A 21055-nucleotide genomic window follows, 5' to 3' on the forward strand; every position below is an offset into this window, starting at 1 on the left:
AGGCCAGAGCATCATACCCTGTAATTAAACAGTTTGTTATTGCTGCAGCACTGAGAGTGGGTGTATCATAGGCGAACGCACAACAGGACGAGCTCACTCTTTGTTATTAATCAAAGTTTCAATACAGACGGGTGGTAGAGAGAATGCATTCTTACAGCTAAAAGAAAAATATTCGACATGTAGAGGAGCTCCAGGCTGTTCGTACAGACAGAGACTGCCCATGCTGTTAGTACAAACTCAGCTTGTTATGCTGTCCTTAATTTTGAAGCGCTTTTGGTTACATCTTGTCGATCCGCTCTCCTCCTCTAAAGCAGATATTAGCTTAGCTGACATGTCCTCTAGGGAGGGAATCTTCAGGCTAAGCAGAGGACCAGACAAAGCCAGTTTTCATCATTAGAGGAAGAGGCTGGAGTACAGCTAACGCCACCGGCATAGCTAAAGCTTCACTGGCCCATTAGAGTACAGAGTGGCACATCTCTGTCACATTAGACAATCCCCGGAGATGACAGAAAACAAACCAACCCCTGTGCTCCACACACACCATAATTAACCCACAGGGGAGGATACACTGAAGAGGATGAATGAGAGAGAGAGAGAGAGAGAGAGAGAGAGAGAGAGAGAGAGAGAGAGAGAGAGAGATCAAGACGAAGTGAAAGACAGAGAACCAGGAGACAAATGAAGAGCGAGTGTGATGAAAGCAGCTGTTGTGTATGAATATAATGGGAGCTTCAGTGTTTCCATCTTTGTTACGCATTACTTAGAAATTGTACTGTTGGAGGGGAGCGATGCATATACACAAAAAAAAGAAAAAAAAGAAAAAAAAGAAAAAAAATGTGAATGTAAAAGCTTTATAAGAGTAAATCCAGCCTTGATGGAGCAGGGCAGCCAGTTTGTTGCACTCAATATTCCATTAATATTTCAATTTGCAGGCAAAGACACAAAGGACAAGGTGGGTGAAAATGGCAGGCAGAAAGGGTGACACCTCCTGTCAACATTAGAGTTTCACCAATGTTCAGTGGTAAACAGCAAAACAAGAATGTGAGAGGAAAAGCAGCCGCAATGAGGCTAGTTGGCTAAATTCAGCCTATTGATAACACTGAATTTGGCTTGATTCTTCAAAAAGATTCTTCAAAAAAATCACCACAAATCTCTACTGCCTGGTGTGTCAAATCTGTATTCTCCTCTTTGCCTCAGGGCGGGTTTGCATGACACCACATCTACAGTAGGCAACGTTTATATTGACAATTCTTCATTCTGCACGAGCCAAGTTGACTGACGGGTTGTGTATCTTTCATTGCTTTGTAACAGGGATACCTGAGTGGCACCTGGGATTCTGTGTGCTGTGCATTATAAATGTCAGACTCTTCAGTGTACCTGCCGTCACATTCATCTGCTCAGGCATATCGTATTAACTTTGAATCCTCCATATTGCCTGTCCATAAAGGCTACATTTGATTTCCATTTTTCAATAATGGATATCACATGGAATACAGACACAAGAGTGAATAGATTCTATATTCATGTGGGAAAATACAGAATAAATAAATGTAGAATCAGTTTTGTTCTTTAAAGAATACAGCTCTGTGTGATCTGTTTGTTTGAGTTAACATGCAGCTGCCGAACAAGTTTCCCTTACAGAAAACTTTTGGCATCTGTGTCACAGATCTATTAATCCTGTTTCTTCCAGGAAAGAAAATCCTCTGAGCATACTCAGATTAAATGTGCAAAGATATATAAATAATTTCCAGCTTCTATCATCAATTGTGATGCAACTTTGAAAAATGTTCCTTACCACAAAAGAATATTAAATGGTCTAACTCCTGTAAGCTCTAATGTTTGCATGAGCAGTACTGACCGTCACTGGGATCCAGGATCTCCACCGTTGCTGTGGCAGGGAACTCCATCACTCCCATCACTGGCTCGGACAGCAAGATCTGGAAGGTTTCCGCCTGTTCGTACTTCCCATCAGTCAGGATCCGAACCCGCCACGTGGCCCTGGTCTGACCTGGGTTGAACTGGACCTGCCTCTGGGACTTACCCTTGAAATCCTCCTCTTTCTTTGCAGTGCCATCCTGGGTGCCAATGCCTGGGAGATACAGACAGTGATAGACATAGAAGAGCAGGAAAAGAAAAGAGAGCACCAAGATGAGTTAACAAAAAAAAAAAAAGAGAACAGACAAGAAGAAGTGGAGACAAAGCAAAGAAAGCAACCGCAAAAAGGTGACAGGCAGGAGAAAGAAACAGATGAAAAACAGATTAGATATTCACACCCTTTAATGTTGTTCAGAGAGTGGTGTGAAAATGAGCGGCGCATCTATTTTTCTTCACTGATCACTTACAGAGCCTCAGAAATGTGTGAAGTGAATTTGTGACTGAAGCATTTAAATAAGCATATTCACCTCCCTGGGATGGATTAGCTACTATGGCTGTTTTCCAAGTGTTAGGTGTGAGTGTGAATGTGTGCGTGTCACCTTCTTTTCTCTTCAAATGGCTCTTATTTCATTTGTAATAAATCTTTCATGTGAATCCACTTTGCAGACATCCATCTAACATTCATGCTCATCGATACACCTTCTTCAAAAGCAGGGGAGCTTACTGGTAATACGGGGTTTCACATATAAACGCACATCAATGAAACCCAGGTGGTGGAAGCCATAAGATAACATATTACATTTGTAAATATGCTGTTCATTCCCCCTTTGTCTGCATTCGCAGTGCCTCGCGAGAACAACGTGAGCAGATGCATGCCAGGTTGATGCATGTGCCTGTAAATAAAAAGGATTTGTTTTCCTTTTTCAGGCCTGAACAAACAGAGAGAAAGGGGAAGGTGACAAACACATGCAGATGAGGCTGGATACATTAGATTGTACAAACAGTAAGATTTGAGAGGCGAGCATTGTATGCAAATTAAAAGCTGAAATTAATCACACGTGCAGGAATGCAACCTTTTTACACAATCACTCTCATTCATGTTTATGTACCTGTGAGGACCCTCAGTGATTATAATAATTTACAAACCCCAAAAGTAGTGAGGAATGTAAGATTGTAAGAAATCTTTGATATTATGTATGAATATATAAATATATATATATATAGGTTTATACCTTGTCTTGTCTGTGCTGTGTTGCAGCTGCAGTCAGGAATAGCAGCATCATTATTTTTTGTGTTGACAAAATACAGAGAAACAGAGGGTGTTATATTCAATATATCATGCTCAGGTCAAATGTGAGCTAGCGCTGCACTGCGCTGCATTTTGGTTGGCCGTGGTGAGCACGACTGCGAAAACTGGTTGCTCTGGACTTCTCTCAGTCGTGGTTGTGAAAAGTGGAACAAAACAGTTCAGAGAAGCAATTCTGATGAAACACTCCATTTACTGAGCAGCTTATTTGGCCAATTACTCTTGATAACAACACAAATGACAATCAAATAAAGCCAGAAAGGCAAACATACAAGATTTAGAACAATCTTACATTCCTCACTACTTATGGGGTATGTAAATCCTCACAGGTACATAAACATGAATGAGAGTGATTGTGATATATATATATATATATATATATATACACACAAATGTATGTAAAATGTAAAAATGTATATATAAATATATAAATATATATAGCTGGGTCATGTATACAGCTGGACCATGTACAGGTCAAGTAATGTGCACACCAACCATAATGTACTCTTTAAAACGCATCTCTTTAATTAAATAAATTTACCAAAATAAGTCATGCTATTTTTAACACTCTGTTGGCAGTTTAGGGCTGCACCTCTTGTTACAGGCAGTCATCCATTCTGCCCTACTCTTAAATAAATGCATCATGACTATCTGCTTGCAGCATAGAATAAACTGTGGGTGAGAAGGATTTATTGTATAAAGAAGAGAGTCGACACTGTTGTCTGACATGTAAATACTGAGGTTGAGTTTATCTTCTTCTTTGTGCATGATTTGTATGAGGTGCAAGAAAGAGAGACTCAAACAATAATGAAGACTGAGTATGTACTGTCTATATAGAGAAGCGGTTGCATAATGCAAAAACATTTAATTATAACTATAGATGAAAAAATTGTGTTGACATAATGCAAGATTATAACTTTAGAGAAATGAAAACTGTACAAAAGAGTTTCTATCTGTCTTCTATCTTGAGGATCAGTTGTACCACATCTTATTAAAAACACACGCATACAAAGTCCCGCCCACAGGTGAGAGGAAGCGTTGATCTTAAAACGGTGGAGCACAATTGTGGACTCCCTGGAGGGCAGAGTCATGCCTTGCCTGGGGTTGCAGTGGGGTTATTTCTCACCAGGTGGAAATATACCCACACAGGGCCTTCTGATGTCTAGGGTGCTGTTCCTCAGTGCTACAGTCCTTTGTGTTTGTGTCTCCATAACCCACACAAAAACAAACATACTCGCAGATACAAAGATTTGCTCACAAACACACACAAATTCTGTTTACAGCTGCAAACTTTCCTTCCCTTTGTACTGCATTGTTGTTCATTTCACTGCTGAAAGCAAATACTGCAGCAAGCCGAGTTTGGCTGAATGTAAAATATACAATTCATCATAAAATTTATGATTGCAGGTACCTTCCTGCTCATTATACCATAAAGGTCATTTCACGCCGAGGCAGCTGAGGTGGAGATCTGTAGAAGTGAGGTTCAGGGGGGCAACAGTTCCCATTCTCTGCCGGTGAAATAAAATTATCTCTCTATCCACCCTGCTTGGCAACAATAATGAGGCTGGAATACATCCCACAGGAGATGATAGATCTTAACCTGGCAAAAGTACACGTTGTTAACAATCCTCCATTTATCTCTCAGAGCAAGGACAAGGACCAGGAAGAAAGGAGAGTGAGGAAAGAAAAAAAAAAAGTTGTCAAGGAGTGAGCTTTCACTTATGTAAGGAAAGGAAAGGAAAGGCAAGGAAAGATGAGGAGAGGATGAAGGACAATGCAAAAAGATGTGACAAAACAGAGATAGAGATGAATAAGCAGCGGTGCACCACAGCAGTTAACAACCAAATACAGGATGCACACAATGAAGTGAGAATGTAAAGACAGAGAAAGAACAAACTGTGAATGAGCGCTGCACTGGAGTGAGAAGGGAAGGAGGGAGGAAGGTAGAAAGACGATGAATGACAAACGGAGAGTGGGTGGAGGAGGAATATAAGACACAGCTTATGACCCAGACCCAGAGGCTGTACGGCTGTGAGGCAGTAGGAAGGACAGAGGTGGTGTCTTTGATGAGAAAAAGCAGGTTAGGTGCAAAAGGACCAAATGCTCTCCACAGTGAGATGAGGTGAGGAGAGATTATGGATGAAAAGAAAAGAATGCGAGACGGATTAAGTGGGTTGACAAGTCAGCGGGACAAGTGTCACAGGAGAGAGGAGGAAGTGACAAAACTCAATTAGAGGAGCGCAGCAGGTGAGACGGAGAGCACACACCCATGAAGACGGAGAATTAAGCTGGAGGTTGATATCTTAGTCATGTTTGGATTAGTTTGTTTTTTTGTTTTTTTTTCATAAGAGGCGGGAAAGCGAGGTATAAGCTTGAAAACAGTGGTAGAAGAATCCAATCTGATCCCCGCGCTCCTGTCCGGCCCCGTTCTGCCTGAGCTCTGCTTTGCGGGGGCATCTTTGAACCTTGATCTTATCTGCGTGTTCCTCCTTCACTGATCCTCTCTACCTATATGTCCTGTTGTGATGGAGCATGTGTAACAGCTCTCCTCCGCCGTTGCCTGGCACCACACCAGCTTTCATCAGCAAAGCTTCTGACAGCATTGCAGGGTGTGTTTCTCCCCGCTTCTCCACCCCCGACACATTCTCTCTCTAATCTATACCTGCAAGTACACCATCTACTTTTTTTTTTTTTTTTCCTGTAATCAATTTTTCTTTTCATTTACAGGTCTGACTTTGTTGCCATCTTTAATCTTTGTTACTAATCTCCCATGTCCCTCTTTAGAATACCACACACACACACACACACACACACACACACACACACACACAGATGTTTAATTGTTCTGACAACAGTGTGAGACTGATTCCTCATCCCTTTTAAGAGTTCAATCAATTAGTCAATCAACAGAATATTAATTGGCAACAATATGGATAATCTAATTTTCATTTTAAAGCTAAAAAGCCAAAGAGTTGCTGGTTCTCGCTTCACAAATGTGAGGATTTACTTTGTTTCTCGGTTTTATATCACTGTAAACTCAATATATTCTGGATTTTGAACTGTTGTCAGATGAATTATGTCACCTTGAGCTCTGGGAAATCGTGATGGCATTTCTTTTCACTCGCATCCAATTTTTAGGACAATGTGGCAGAAACATACAAACAAGGCCAAATAGTGAAAAGTTTTCAACTGTCCAAATCAGTTAACTGACTGATGTTTGTGATTGTTCAACTATTTTCTGTCTTGAAATATTGATGACGGTGTGTGTGTGTGTGTGTTTGTGTGTGTGTAAACAGGCTTTCAGTTTCTACACTGTTCATCCGAAAAACCCTTAAATATTAGATGAAAGTTGAGATTTTTAACCTCACACTTACTGTTTTATTTCAACCCTAATGTGATGGAAAAATGTGTCTTCGTTGTAACAATTTCTGACTGCTCTGTCATCGAAGTGACAAAAAAAAGTAACAACATCAGTGTTGTCACTGTTCTTTGGCACTTTACAGAGGTGACAGGGAACTTTAAATTGTTTTAAACAGTAAACATACATTTACAAAAAAATGAGGTGTTTATCAGTTTAGTAGATCATTTCTGAGACTTGTTTTGAGGTCACCTTTGTAGCTTTATTTGTAAATCATCCTGTCTCAACGTATTCCTGTTGTTTTGTCCTTGGCCTGTAAATCCAAATTACAAAGGCAATGACACAAGTGAGTCATATTATGATTTGAGTACTATTTGTAGTACGTGTTTGCTTTAATAGCTAAGTGGCAATCACCAGTATCAAGGCTAAATGAGGGGACTCAGGTAGAGGCCAGTTGAGGACATCCATCAAACACACTACAAAACTGTCCAAATGGGTAAAGAGAGAAAAAAAAATCATTAAGGCCTGAGCCAAACACATGTGAGCGAAATTAGCAAAGAGGAGCTTAAGTGGAGCCTCAGCAACACTCACTCTTAATGAGATATTTGCTTGACAACAACACAAACTGCACCTTTAAAACTCAATTGACATCAAAATCAATCAAAGGCACCATTACTGAGGGAGTATTGGATTGGACTGAATTACGCTGTATGGTGTTCCCGCTATTTTGTCCATTTCGAGTGTGTTGCCACTTTATTATTGGTTCATTGGCTCCATTCCTCTGTTCACCAGCCCAGCAAATTGAAATCTATGAAAGTTATTAGACTTTGATCAGTTTTTGTTTTTCCATTTGGGGTTGCCCTAAACTGGACCATATTTCATCATCTGTGCCTGAACAGATCCAGACTGGGCTTAGACACACCAATGCATAGAAATGCGTACATGCAAACATGCATACACATTTTATTTGGGTTATTAGACAAAATGGTGTTGTCAGAGTGATTGATTTGGTGATACAGAGTAAAGACAAACTTTTACTCTTAAATTTTCCTTCAAACCAACCTATGCATAGAAACACCTTAACTCAATATGTTGTGGGTACTGTCTGTCTAGATGGAGGCTACTTTCACATTGATGCTTTCTAGCACCATGTTGACCTGCCATGGTAGATTCATTCAAAAAGCAGCCTTAAATGTGAATGTGTGTGTCTGTGTGTGTATGTGTGTGTGTGTGTGTGTGCGTGGTCAGAGATAACAGGTGCTCACAAACCAACTGCAAAGAGATGAGAGTCAGAACGCAAGCTTTCATGTGTGCCCAAGAGATACACTCAAAACCTTCCCGACAGGAATCACACAACCACCCACACACACACACACACACACACACACACACACACACACACACACACACACACACACACACACACACACACACACATATATACACACACGCAGGTAGACAAGTCTTTAAGCTCACATAAACTGCTACACTGCGATGCTAACACCTGACCAAGCGATTAGCAGGGATCAGAAAGACGTTGAGAGGTGGGAGAGAGTAAAAGCTGCTTACAGCTGCTGCTTCTCCCAGAGCGAACGAGCTGAAGCATGATAAAGTAGGGGCTAAGAGGAGGGTTCAGGGACAGGGACATCAGCATCATCATCATCCTTTTAACCTGCACAAACACTAATGCTGTGTCTGAATTTGTGCAGCCTTCATCCATGCTTACACCTGCTGGTCTGAGTTCATAAATGCATTCATGCTCACGGCAACATGCGGTGCAGGACACATCTCACCCTCAACAGTCGCCATCTTGGCTATGTAATGGATGGGGAGCCGATGGCGGCTTAATTTCCATGTTACATGTAATGTGAAGTACAATTAAAAAAAACATGCTGCAGTGTTGTTTCTGCTGGTCAAAAAGCTCATTAAAAACTGTGGCACTGATATTTGTGTAGCTGGCTGGATTTCAGATTTTACAAGCACAGAGCCAGCAGTGTGTTGTCTGCGTTTTGCACAATGACGAGTGTTGCAACTGGTATGATGATCATTTTATTTTCTTAAGTCTGTTGAAGATTCACCTGTTGTCCTCTAGACCTCTAGACAGAGGTGAAATGTTTCTTAGTGTCACTGTTGACTGCTGTGACAAGACATTTTACAGCCTAATATGGCTAAACTTTTACCTTTAAGGCAGGTGAACAGCTACCTGATTGTTAAGCTGAATCTCAAGAGCCAAACAGGTCTAATTTGTAAGAAAATGTAACAGCAGCTTTTTTCTTCACAGCCATGGGCACATTTTCTAAAGAATGAGACATTGATGTGTGTGTTTCACAAAGCCAACAGTACACTAAGTCACTTTAAGTAAAACTGGGAGAGTGCAGCTTTGTATTTTGTCTGATCTTAATGTCATCTCAATCTCTTCCCTTTTATGCTTCAGTTTAGGGCGCTGACACATCAAACCCACCTACATAAAGCAACTTGACAAGGAATGACCGACATATTGGCTCACTTTGCTTCCCGCCTACTGTCTAAAGTTGCATTGCACACTGCAAAACACTGCAAGGACTATATTTCTACTCCAAGCAGCAAGCCAACCTTTTTCAAAGCCATTGCGAGTCTGATTAAGTAGTCCTGTGATATGGAACAAATACAAATTGAGAATATGCATGGTATAAGAGCACCAAGAAGTTTGGCTTTGTACTTAAGTTGTCAGCTCGTACATAGAAAATAAAAGGCAGAGGTGAAAAAAAAAAAAAGAAAAACTGCACTGAAAGGATGAATTCCCCAGGCTGAGCAGCCAGTCAGACTTTGAAGCCAGTTCAATGTGCTCAGTTGGTCAAATGTGCACTTAAAAGCGCCAACGGTGCTGGACACACTGTGAAAACTACAGGCTCATTGGCCATACATGACTGAACGGCGGAATGTCAGCCTGGTGTATGAGAGCCCTAGAAAACAAGTCAAACAGATATAGACAGACCAACATTTATTCTACAGCTTTGTTTCCTTTAGAGACAAAGATGGGGTAGCAATTCTGTTAATTGTGAAGCATTTTATCAATGATCAGATCTAACCTCAGTTATGTCACTACTATCTATGCTTTGTTTACTCTTTGTAGATTTTGTCGTATCCACAGTTCAGTGCTATGCAATTTTTATTGCCTTTTGACCCTTTTTCATTCCCTCTGTGACATGCTGAGAAATCACTTGCCCATGTGGGTAAGTGATTTCTCAAAATAGCATGTTACTTCACAAACAATCTTTTGGCAAAGAAAAAAAACAACTTTTCTCGACATCGTTTTCCTGAATGTGGTGGTAAATAAAGAATTACATCTCTGCAAATGTCCTCACAGCAATATCATATAGTGTTCTCAAATACATAACAAAAAAATCATTTTGTAAACTCTGGAAATGACTCACGGCCAAACAAAATTACTTTGGCTTAGAGAATAAATCTGGTTATGCTCTGTGTAAGAAATATGCAATTGCTTTTTGGTTCCATCTGTGGTCTTTATATGTATTGGGGGAGCAGCACAGTAGGTGATTGTTATATACATAAAGCTCTGCAGTGAAGAACATGACAAAACTGTGTACAATACAAGCAAAAACTGAAAAATTAGATTCAGGTTTTGTGCTATTTCCTGAATCTAACTGCAGTTTTTTCAGTGCACTTTTTCCTTTAATGCTAGTTACACACAAGAGAAAGAGAAACACAGAGCTATGAAAAACCCAGTATTAACAGTAGTGTAAAGTAATGGAAGTCTAAATGAATGCCACTGTGAGGCCACAGCCACGCTACGTTTGTGAAGCTGCACAGCGATGCTTGGAGCTTAATGCTATTTTTTCTTTTTTTTCTTTTAAGAATCAACCTTTGTTGAACTCTCTAATAATCATTGGAGGCATGCCCTCATTTTCACTGATGTCGAGAGTATGCTTAAAACAGAATAAATACACAAAAATAATTAACAAGAAGACAGACAACACCAGAGCAGTAATTTAAAAACACTCACATTCAAGAAAGGAGCAATGCCAGCATGCTCACATGCTCACAATGAAAATGCGAATGTGCTTTGCTAATATGATGTTTAGCTGCTATAATGTTTACCATGTTCACCATTTTTGTTTAACTTGCTAGTGCAACGGAGTTAGTAGAGTTAGTGATCTCACTTGCCACCACTACCTGTCTTGCTGTCATTATTGAAGGTGCACTGAATTTAATTCATTATTACACAGCTACCTGTCTTAATATTATGCTGATTGCTGTCTCAATGGTTGTTTTTATTGCTTTGTATATTGCCACGGTGATTTATTACCGTATTTTCTTGTGAGTATTTGAATGCCACACTCTGATGGGCCACTGCAGACTCCGCAGGTAAACCCCGTAATTGGTCAACAGTCTGCAGTTACGGGACCTTGTGGTAGGTGGTCGTTTTTACAAAGCTCTGGCAAAATACTATTATTTTTAGGGGTAAAAGTGCGTTTTAGTGGCTGTACATGTCGTCAGTAACTTTGTTAGCTTAATGTGGTTGTGGCTAATCCTGGCGGTAACCGTTTAATGAGCTGCAAGTTTCATTTATTTCATTTTGCTTTGTTTCATGCTGCATTGCACTGTACTGAGAGCTGACTGTCGATCGGCTGTTTATCATCAGGTACATGTCATGTTTTTTTATCATTCATTGTCATTTTATTCTGCACATTAGTCAACAAGTCTGCTGTTACCGGACCAAACAAACACAAACACTCACCAATGAAAGACGTCTCTCCGAGGTAGCCTCTCCGTCTGAGCACCACCTCCAGAAACTTGTCCTCCTCGTCCACCACGTAGTATTCTTTCTCTAAAGAGATCCAGGCCCAATCTAGACGGAACGGTTGTCCCTTTAGCTTGTTACCACCTGGACGAAAGACATAAGAACATAAAGGTATTTTGTTACTGGTTTAGTATTTATCTATCTAAACTATCTGCTTCTCAAATAACTCAAGTGTGACAGTGTAAACAGACTGTTTATTAGATCTCTGCAGAAAAGCTGGTGTGATGAGTCTGTGCCCATTTATTCCTCTGATTTACCAAATACTGCATTCAGTTCTCAGTATAAACTGGAAAGGAAACTATAAGGGGATATTCTGTGACCCCAAAGGAGCAATAACTGTAAAACTGTAATGAAGAAAAAGTGTTTTAATTATTTCCAATGTGCAGTGCAAATGCTCACAATGCATCTGGTGCAGAATATTTACAGATTCATTAAAAAAAAAGCAACCAAACACACAATCTTGAAGCTTTCTATAGGTAACAGTTGATCTTTACTGGGTTCTATAATTAAATCCACATTCTCCTTTGTTGCATTTTCTTTTCTTCTCACTTCTGCAAAAATAGCACATCATCATGAGGATCTGACTGTGCCAACCAATCAGTGCTATAAAGGAAGGGGTTTGCAGAGTAAATGGTTGTGTTAGCACCAGGCTAATAGTACTCAATAGCTGCCACTTCAACAAGCAGCCAGAAAGGATGCCATTTGTAGAGATGCTTTGTGTGTCTAATTTACCTACCTACTGCTGGGGTAAAGGGGAGAATTCTGCAGTAATGAATGGAAATAATGAGAACACCTTGTAAAACTGGAATAAAACAAGTGGAGGAGGGATCTTTTTCCTTTTTTTTCCTGCTTTTGTGTAGTGATAAACAATGCTTTGCTATGCATGGCATTTCAGTGAGTTCTAAACTAGATGTCTGAGTGTGTGTTTTGCTGGAAGAGGGAAATGCAGGGGTGAAGGACTGTTTGCGCAAATGTTATGCATGGTGCTGTCATACAGAAAATCTCACTGAATTCTATTGAAGACGATCTCAAAGCTATTTGTTTTCAAGTTATTTATGTCTCTTACAGGCTGAAGCGGTATGGCTGTTAAAGGCACCAACAGCGTGGCACTTCACCTCCATCATATGATCTCATAGTGATCAGAAATGGCAGCAGGGCAGATTGTAGTTCAAACCTCCTTGTGCAAAAAAAGGGGGTGCTACACTCTGTAACTAATCCTGCATTCTCACACTCTAGTAATGGTTAAAATAAAAAAAAATCCTTACCCTGATCAAAAAAAACCAAAAAAAACCAAAAAAAAAAATCATAAATAGTATCATAAAGTGCAAAACTCCAACTCCACATCTAAGCACACACAGGTCCAGCTCTCTGTTAGGATGAAGCTCCAAACATGGTATCCAGACATGGTGCTAAAACGCAGCAGAGGTGAAAAGTTCAGCACTTTCCAGCTTAGCACACACAGCAACAAACATGTCGAGGTGACGAGACAGCTAATACAATCACATCTCAAGTGTCCTCAAAACAGTCTGTAGGCCAAGTTCAGCCTTCACTTAGCGGTTGCAAATATAATATCTTACACTTACACCCATGTAAACACACACAACTCTTCCTTTTCAGCTTTGCTGCAACCTTGACTTTCAGCCCAGCTCCCTGAAAGTAACTGCAGGATAAGCTGCCTGAAGTCTTACTGTGTATGTGTGTGTGTGTGTGTGTGTGTGTGTGTGTGTGTGTTTGTGTGCATGTTTGTGAGTGTGTACTTCTCCTACTGTGTGACCTCTTACTAAAGGTTAGGAGCTGTGCACAGACAATAGGGATCTGAATCAATGAGCTTCATTCCACCAGCCTCTCAGATGGATAAAAGACTTCTCACGTGTGCTTACCGTACAAAAAAGCAGCTTTGAAATCATCCTCAATAGAGCTAAATTCACTTTACACCCTCTTTCAAAGGCTTTTCTAACAAATACTCACCAGAGTTTGTTTTTTTTTAAAACCAATTAGGGATCATAGTTTCTCTACAACAAATTCTAAAGATCTGGGCACTCTGAGAAATCTGCAGAGAAAAACTACAGTTTTGATGATGGCGCGTGGTAGGGAATAATCACAGACAGCTGTCCAGTGGGATGAAACTGACAAAGGCATCTTAACTTAATGCACAGCAAGACTGTTTTTGTTGTAGGTCTACATGTTGCTCTACAAGTTTGGTGCAGCTGCTGGTTTTTCACAATTTCCTTCCGAACTTCAAGATTCAATTCAATTCGGTTTTATTTATATGGCTCCAAATCATAACATACATTATCTCAAGGGACTTTACAAGGTACAGGTACAAGGTCAAGACTTTACAATATTATAGAGAGACCCAACAGTTCCCACAGTGAGAAAGTTTGTGGTAACAGTGGGGAGGAAAAACTCCCTCTACATAAGATTTGTTCAGTTAGTGACTGGTGTGCTTCATGTCATCAGGTTTGACATGACAGAACTTGCTGGTCAAATGTCGATGATGAACAGATTAAACAGATTCAAATATCTTGAAATTTTCTTGTGGCACATTCTGTACATAAAAAAAAGCTCATGTTTCTTCGCCAAATTTCACATCATATTCCTGCTTCCATTTTAATGTCATTCAAAATGTAAACACCGACAGTAATAGCTAATAGCTTATGAAATGAACATCCACTGTTAAAGCTCTGCCAGTGTTTTTGTGAAATATTGCTGAAGCAATTGGTTTCAAGTCATGTGAAAGCCTTTGCTTGCAGTGATGAAACAGTCAGAATTATATTAACCAACGCTGCCTCAATAGAGCTTTTAGTTTCTTTCATCTCACTGATTCAGTTTTGCGGCCCACATATTACACTATAGTTCAGTCTTAATAGTGTCTTTTACAGGCAGGCAACTATTTCCAGCTAAAACAGCTCTGTTTAACACCAAACAGTGTGCGTGAAACGTATCAGAAGTTCTGATGAACACCTGACCAGAGCTATAAGGAAAATGATTTTGGCCATTAACACAACTGTAAATGAATGCTAATGTTGCTGCTTGTGGTCTTGAGAATTGTCACCTCTATTTTAAATAAAATGCCCCCCCCCCACCCCCCCCAAACACATATATACACACACACACACACAGAGTAACCCACACTTCTCTTTTCTCTCTAACCTGCTCCTTCTAGAGATTTGGAGAACCTCAACCCCCTGAAATATACCCGCCATGAAAGTACAACCATTCAAAAGCACATCAAAAGTGTTGCTGACCTTCAGTAACAAGGCCTGGGTATCTGCTCTGTTTCTGAACATGCTGCTAAGCATCAGCCTAGATTCTCACACTTTGGGCTTAGGGAGAGAATCAAGTCTTTAAAGTCATAAAACTTGAGGCTATGTAAAGTCTAGAGATGTTTGTGTCAAAGTCAAAGTGGAGTTGAAAGTAATTTTTTGACTTTATTAAAGCAGAATCTGTTATCGAATTTTTGGATCTTGAGTCAAAAGTCTTGTGATTTGAGTGCACTGAGCTGTCACGCCTGTTCTGTCTGAGTCAGCTTAAGAGCAAGCTGAAAAGTCAGAGTGTAGTGAAAAAGAAACATTGAAAAAGGATAAAACAGCAAAACGAGTGTCTGAACATCAGCAAGACTGGCTGCTGAAAGTGCTTCTTTTTTTTTTACATAATGACACTCATACCGTATGACAGCCAAGTACCAGCTTATTACACCAACCAACCACATCGCCATTACAACTACTTTACTGGCATTTTACAGCTCTGCTGATTGTAGCCTACCATATGTCACTACACGATGAGTGTCCACTCGATGTTTTACACAATATGGAATAAACCCATTTTATGCTGTATGCTGTATGTGACATGTCAGAGAGCCATATAATTAAGTTCCTCCTCGCTACAATAAAGAAATGACACTGAAATCATCACACAATAAATACATAAAACGGTCTGTGCAAATATGGGAACAGCTCAAGCCTGAGGGAGATGGTGATCTCAAAATTGCCACATTAAGTCTTCAGATCAGATTCCCTAAAAAACGCTTTTCCAACACAGACTCATGTTTGTCCAATCATAATGTGTTGCACACAGGCTTAAAAGGTGAAGCTATTATTCATAGGTTTTGGGTGATGTGTGAAGCATGTGTTTTTGTTTGTGTATGTGTGGCTTTTGATAACAGAGACTATTGTGTTGGAGAATGTAACAGCCAGCCCTGCATGTTAAAAACGACACTTAGATTAGAAACATTGCCATGACATATATTTTTTTTTAAATCAAGGTTTTAATTAGGACTTCAGCTTCACTTTAAAAAAAAAACAAAAACATCAGGGCTGTCTCATTTTCAGCTTCAGCTGCGTGTGTGTGTGAATGTGTTTACATGTCTGAGATTTCACCCCCAAAATCAAAGGAGGATTTTTCACAGCAAGACGCCGCCGTCTGCTGTTCAGTACATCTGCTCCTGGCACAGTGACCCTTCCTTCACTGTTATATCTCCATCTACCTCGGCACTCCTTTGTATATGAGTCCAGAACTCCCAGTGCCATTGGCAACCAAACAGCTATATGCAACCAACAATCCCAAAGATCTTTTCTCAGCAAGGGAAACCTTTGAGAAGCATCGGACTAGGACATAATCGCTAAATCTGCTATTCATTCAGTTGACAAGATGTTCCTTTTCACAAAGTACACTGCACGTTGAGCACTTTGACACTCTCTCTCTCTCTCTCTCTCTGCTAAAATAGACTGGCAGTAATATCTCAGTAGTAATAGGACCCCTCGCACCATCCATCTGACAGGAGCGGCACTCTACATACATCACATATCTCACTCCCCCTCGGGATGTTTCAGTACCTTTTGGATTATCCTGACAGACATGTGGCAGTGACTGTACCGACGCTGGTGGGTTCGGCATTTGTGCAACGAGTGGCAAAGATGATCATAAAAAGACTGTGGTGGGTTCTGCACTCAGCTGTTTCTTTAGATCACAAGGTGCGTGTGTGCGTGTGTGTGGCCACGGATATATCAGACTGAATAATTATACCAGATCAGACACGGATACCAGATTATTTATAATATGTCTGTGTGTGTGTGTGTGTGTGTGTGTGTGTGTGCGCGCATGTGTATCCCACTTCATTTACACTCTGCCCAAGGCAAGCAGCATGAGAGTGGGTATCTCCTGAGGTGTGGTGAGTTATCAGTAGGCTGACCAGGGCTGAGAACATGTACTTGAAATGCTGCTCTCAACTCGAGGGCAAATTGACGCCAATGTGCACGAGTTTTCTTTGTTGTTAATTCGCCGGGATCAAATATATTTTGATTGTCTGCACTGACACTTTTACATGTGTGCAGGTAATTATTTCCACTCGTCAGAGCGTTTGATCAGTCACTTCACACGGCTTCACAACCGAATCCAAACGCAAGGACAAATGTGGTGCCGCCGTTTATATATCGGGGAGACTTCAATACTATACTACACTATGGTCCCTGTTGGCAACAAAGGAAGTGAAGTGCACATACAATTACCACCCCTCCATCCCCAACCCCACCACCACGCACTCGCCCTAAAGCAATGAAATTTGCATGCGATAGAATAATGCATTGTTTCCTTTCCTATGCTCAATAGCCATCAGGCATGGCTGTGGTGCAGAAACACCCTGAGCTACCTTGCACATGAAACCATAAGCGACTGACATGCAGGGCAGAGATTCCTCACGCCTTTGAAGTTCTTGCGATACACTTAATAACCTTGAGGTTTTTCCCTGATGTCTGCAAAAACAGCCGTATATGACCCTGGGCCCAGCTTACGGGGAGAAGGCTCGAGGATAAAGAAATGGCCGCTTCCTTAAGGTGTGTGCGTGTGTGTCTGCAGTCGTGGCTACAGCTGTGCACGTGTGAGTACATACATCTGTATCTGAGTGTCAGATGAATAATAACACCTAGAAGCATTTGTCCTCCCGCAGGATTTTTTTTTTTTTGTGCCGATCACAGAGGCAGAACTCCAGCACACCTATCACTCCAGCTTCAGCGCCAGTCTCCCCATGCCGCTAATATAATATTTAAGACAGGGATGGGTTACTGAAATCCCTGGTTTCTCCCTGCCAGTTTTTGGTTTTTTTTTTTTTTTCTATGCTCTCATTTCCTTCTGTTGTCTCCTCCAACTCTTCAGATGTACATGTTTACTTCAGTGACTTGCCATACTTTTAGATGTATGGTTTTTATTATTTTATAATAAAGCGGAGCTCAGAACAGCTCCCCAGTGCTGTGTACTATCATACTGCAGTGTGAACAGAAAAGTGCAAATGCAGTATCACTTTACATCCTAATGCTTACATGATTAACAGTAAACATAAATTAAAGATCCATTATAATCTATTTTAAATGAAATAGCGGGAAACTGAGTCAGTTCATGACACCTGCCAAGGCAGTAAAACACAGAATATGAGCTGGAATTGTCACTTTCCTACAGTTTCATTTTGTACAGAGAAAATCATGAGGAGGAAGGACATGGTGGAAATTGGATGAAAGAACTAACTTTTAAGATCTTTCAAAATGTAAATCATAACATTTCAGTGGCAAAATAAATGTTGCAAAGAGTCTTCTTGTTTATTCTTCAGATTAGAGTGTGTTTGGTCATGTTTGCGTAGTGGATCAGTTGTCAAGCTTTGAGAATCACAGAATCACAGATGATTAGCATGATGAAAAAAAAAAAAAAATCCCTTCACATCCCTCAACAAGTCTCGTGCTCTCATCTCAACGCTCTAATGAGATGCAGATCATCGCCAGCGACATTCACAACTGCAGAACGTGCCATAATCCTACAACAGAGACATCCATCAGTACCAGCGCTGACAGACAAACACGGCAGGAAGAAATGGAAGGACGAAACAGCAAGGGTGAGACAGTAAAACCAAATTCTGATGCCTCAGACAAGTGTCGACACTCAGCACAATAAACCGCAACATACTTTGAGATTAAACTCAACGAGACAGGGAGGGCAGCGCGTTAAGACTGTTCCTCGAGAGGAAAAGAGGACTTTGATGGGTGGTGAGACAGATAAAAATAACACCAAAGAACAAAATATGTAATGAACAAAAGATGTTGAGCGGAGTAAAGGAACGGAAAATGAATAAAACACATCCAGAAAGATCTAAGACTGACAGTGTGAGAAGGGAGAGGTGAAGGGGATAAAGATGGAAGAGTTGGGCCCTGGGAGAAGTGAATGACAGTAAATTCCTGAATGTAGACAGATAAAGAGAATCCTCTCTTAAAGCCAGGGGACATGTTAGTGTGAGCGTGTCTGCAGCTGCATGCTGATGTATTACCGTGCAATTCTGTCCTGATCAGATGGACAGGTTCACAACAAAAAAAAGGGATTAACCTGCTCCATTTGTGGCCACGCAACAGTCAGTTCACACTGTATTAGTTTGTTTTTTAGGTGCTTTCACTTTCGACTTTCAAAGAGTAAAAGGTGAGATATGTTAAATAGGATACAGAAAGGAAAAGGGACTACAACTTCGGAAACTAATTAAAAGTACCCATATAGTGTAAAGTGAGATTTCTATGTCTATTTTGATTATAAAGCAGGTCTAGGTTCTATATTAATACCGTGAAAGTATCAAAGCCTCAGTCCACAGAGAAATGCACACAGCCTGTATTCAGAAACTGAGCCTTAAAACGAGCCGTCAGGACTTCTGTAACTTTGTGATGTCACAACAAAGCAGTCACCTCTTTCAGCTACGCTCCAAGCCTGGCCCACTTGCACCCACCATCCAGCCTTGCGGGATTTGGTTTCTCTGACTGTTTACCAGAAATCTGCTATATTTTTGTTTAAACACTCACACAACAGCCAATCAGAAGAGAGGCTCAGAGCCTCTGTTGTTACTAGAGGTCCAGAGGGAAGCCTGAGAGAGGAGATGTAAAACTGAGATGGTTTTGGTTGTTAAATCCACAAATAAATCTTCGTATGGATATCAACACTTCAAATAAAACACCGTAAAAGTAAAATATGGGACCTTTAAAGAGAGTTTTTGTTTAGTTTTTTTAAATTCCAGAAATCCCAGCAAATCCAAGAATCTAAGCAAGGATTATTATTATTATTTACATTCAGTGTGTTGGTGGATGACTTCACATTTTTTGAGCCGAGATACAATCAGACTCTGTGACTCATTCTATCACTGAGCTGAAGAGTTTAAAAGTTATTAGAGAAGCAGCCTAAAAGAAAAGGGCACCCCGGGGAGGTTATTTCATCTAAAGTGTTGGCACTACTATTATGGAAAAAAGGCTTTTTGAAGAGAGGGGAAAAAGTCACTGTGGCAGCGCAGATTCATACCCAATCACACAATGTGCACAAACAAAACTGATGATAAAGAACTGGTGCCCTTGCAGGGCAGTCTGTGGTGATAATTAGTCTTCTAGCACTAACAGGGGAAAGGCTGCACTCAGTATGTTGTTTTATTCAAGAGAAATTTCTGACAACTAAATGCACGTAGTGTGTATTATGCGCAGTGAAACGTGGATGAAGTGAGGATATGGAAACTGCAGGGGATCTTTTAAGGGGATATATTGTAACTCTAGATAAAGCAGTGGCATGTCGGGGCTGCTCATGGGCAGGGAGTGGTGAGGATGGGATGAAAGGAATCTGTTGTAACAATCAATCCCATTTGCAGTGGGACGAGAAACAGAGAAAAAAAAAAAGACGGGATGAGAGGAAAGAGCGAGAGGAAACATGCTGGTCTTTTTCAGCAGGTACATTCCTCAGAAATCATCTGTCTGTGTGAGAACGCATGAAAAGCTTTTTGCATTGTAACTGAATGAAAATGACAAAATATTAATATGAGTTATTGTATTTTAAGCAGCAGGATTATTGCCATTCAAGATGGAAAATTTCCAAATCACCAATAAAACATGTTTTCTCACTTACTCCCGCTGGTATCAAGCCAGCCATTTTTTCTTTTCTTTTTATTTCTGCCACTACTCAGCAGCATCTCTTTTCAGACACAATGCACCATTCACTCTGAGTAATCCAGAGATCACCGTCAACATGGTTCATCAAATAAAAGCAATCACCAGCAAGGTCTGTGTGCTTTCCAGTAACTGCAACATTGTTAACAGACAGATATATGTTGCTGTTGACTTTTTTCTTTTTTTTTTTTTAATATGAGCACCACACATTAAATTCCATTCAGCAGCAGAGATCTTACAGACAGACGTCTCACAACCTGGACAAATGAAACCTAAATTTCTGTATGGCTGGTTGGGCTGTAAAATGTGTGGTTTTGTAATTTGGGTGAAGCGACCTTTTAGGTAGAACGGACACAGTTAATTAGCCAAGCCACTGAAAATAATTACCAGCTATTGTGATAATTGAAAGATACCAAACATTCCGCAGTCCCAGCTTCTCAAATATGAGGATTTTCTGCTTTTCTTTGCGAGTTCTGTTTGTTTAACAGCTCTTGGTTTCCAATTGTTGTGGTCAGACAAAATATTTGAAGACATCTCGACTCATTATGGCATTTTATATACCAAATAAATTAAGCAATTAATCGAGAAAATAATTTGCAGGCCAACCAATAATGAAAATCAGTGTCGAGTATTTTGTTTTTGTGACCTCCATTCGTGTTGTTTTCTGCTGCTGCGTTTTAACCCGCTGAACAGCCCACAGCCACAGAGAAGCCTGGGAAACAAGTTGTGTTCCAGCCCATTACAGTCAACCACAGCGATCGCAGCTGGTCTTA

General features: G+C 40.5%; 1 protein-coding gene across 1 annotated transcript in view; it reads right to left on the minus strand.

Moving 5' to 3' along the window:
* The window catches only part of LOC139637570 (FRAS1-related extracellular matrix protein 2-like), a 59052-nt gene that overhangs the window by 26523 nt on the left and 11474 nt on the right, over positions 1-21055 (minus strand). The window contains exons 3-4 of the mRNA XM_071506371.1: positions 11275-11421; positions 1856-2086 (exon numbers count right to left, since the gene is read on the minus strand). Of these exons, the coding sequence (XP_071362472.1) occupies positions 1856-2086; positions 11275-11421 (378 nt within the window). The remainder of the gene's footprint in view (positions 1-1855; positions 2087-11274; positions 11422-21055) is intronic.

The sequence above is a fragment of the Trachinotus anak genome, unplaced genomic scaffold (genome assembly GCF_046630095.1).
Source record: "Trachinotus anak isolate AG129_WGS33_773 ecotype Australia unplaced genomic scaffold, CSIRO_AGI_Tana_v1 ptg000020l, whole genome shotgun sequence".
Lineage (NCBI taxonomy): Eukaryota > Metazoa > Chordata > Actinopteri > Carangiformes > Carangidae > Trachinotus > Trachinotus anak.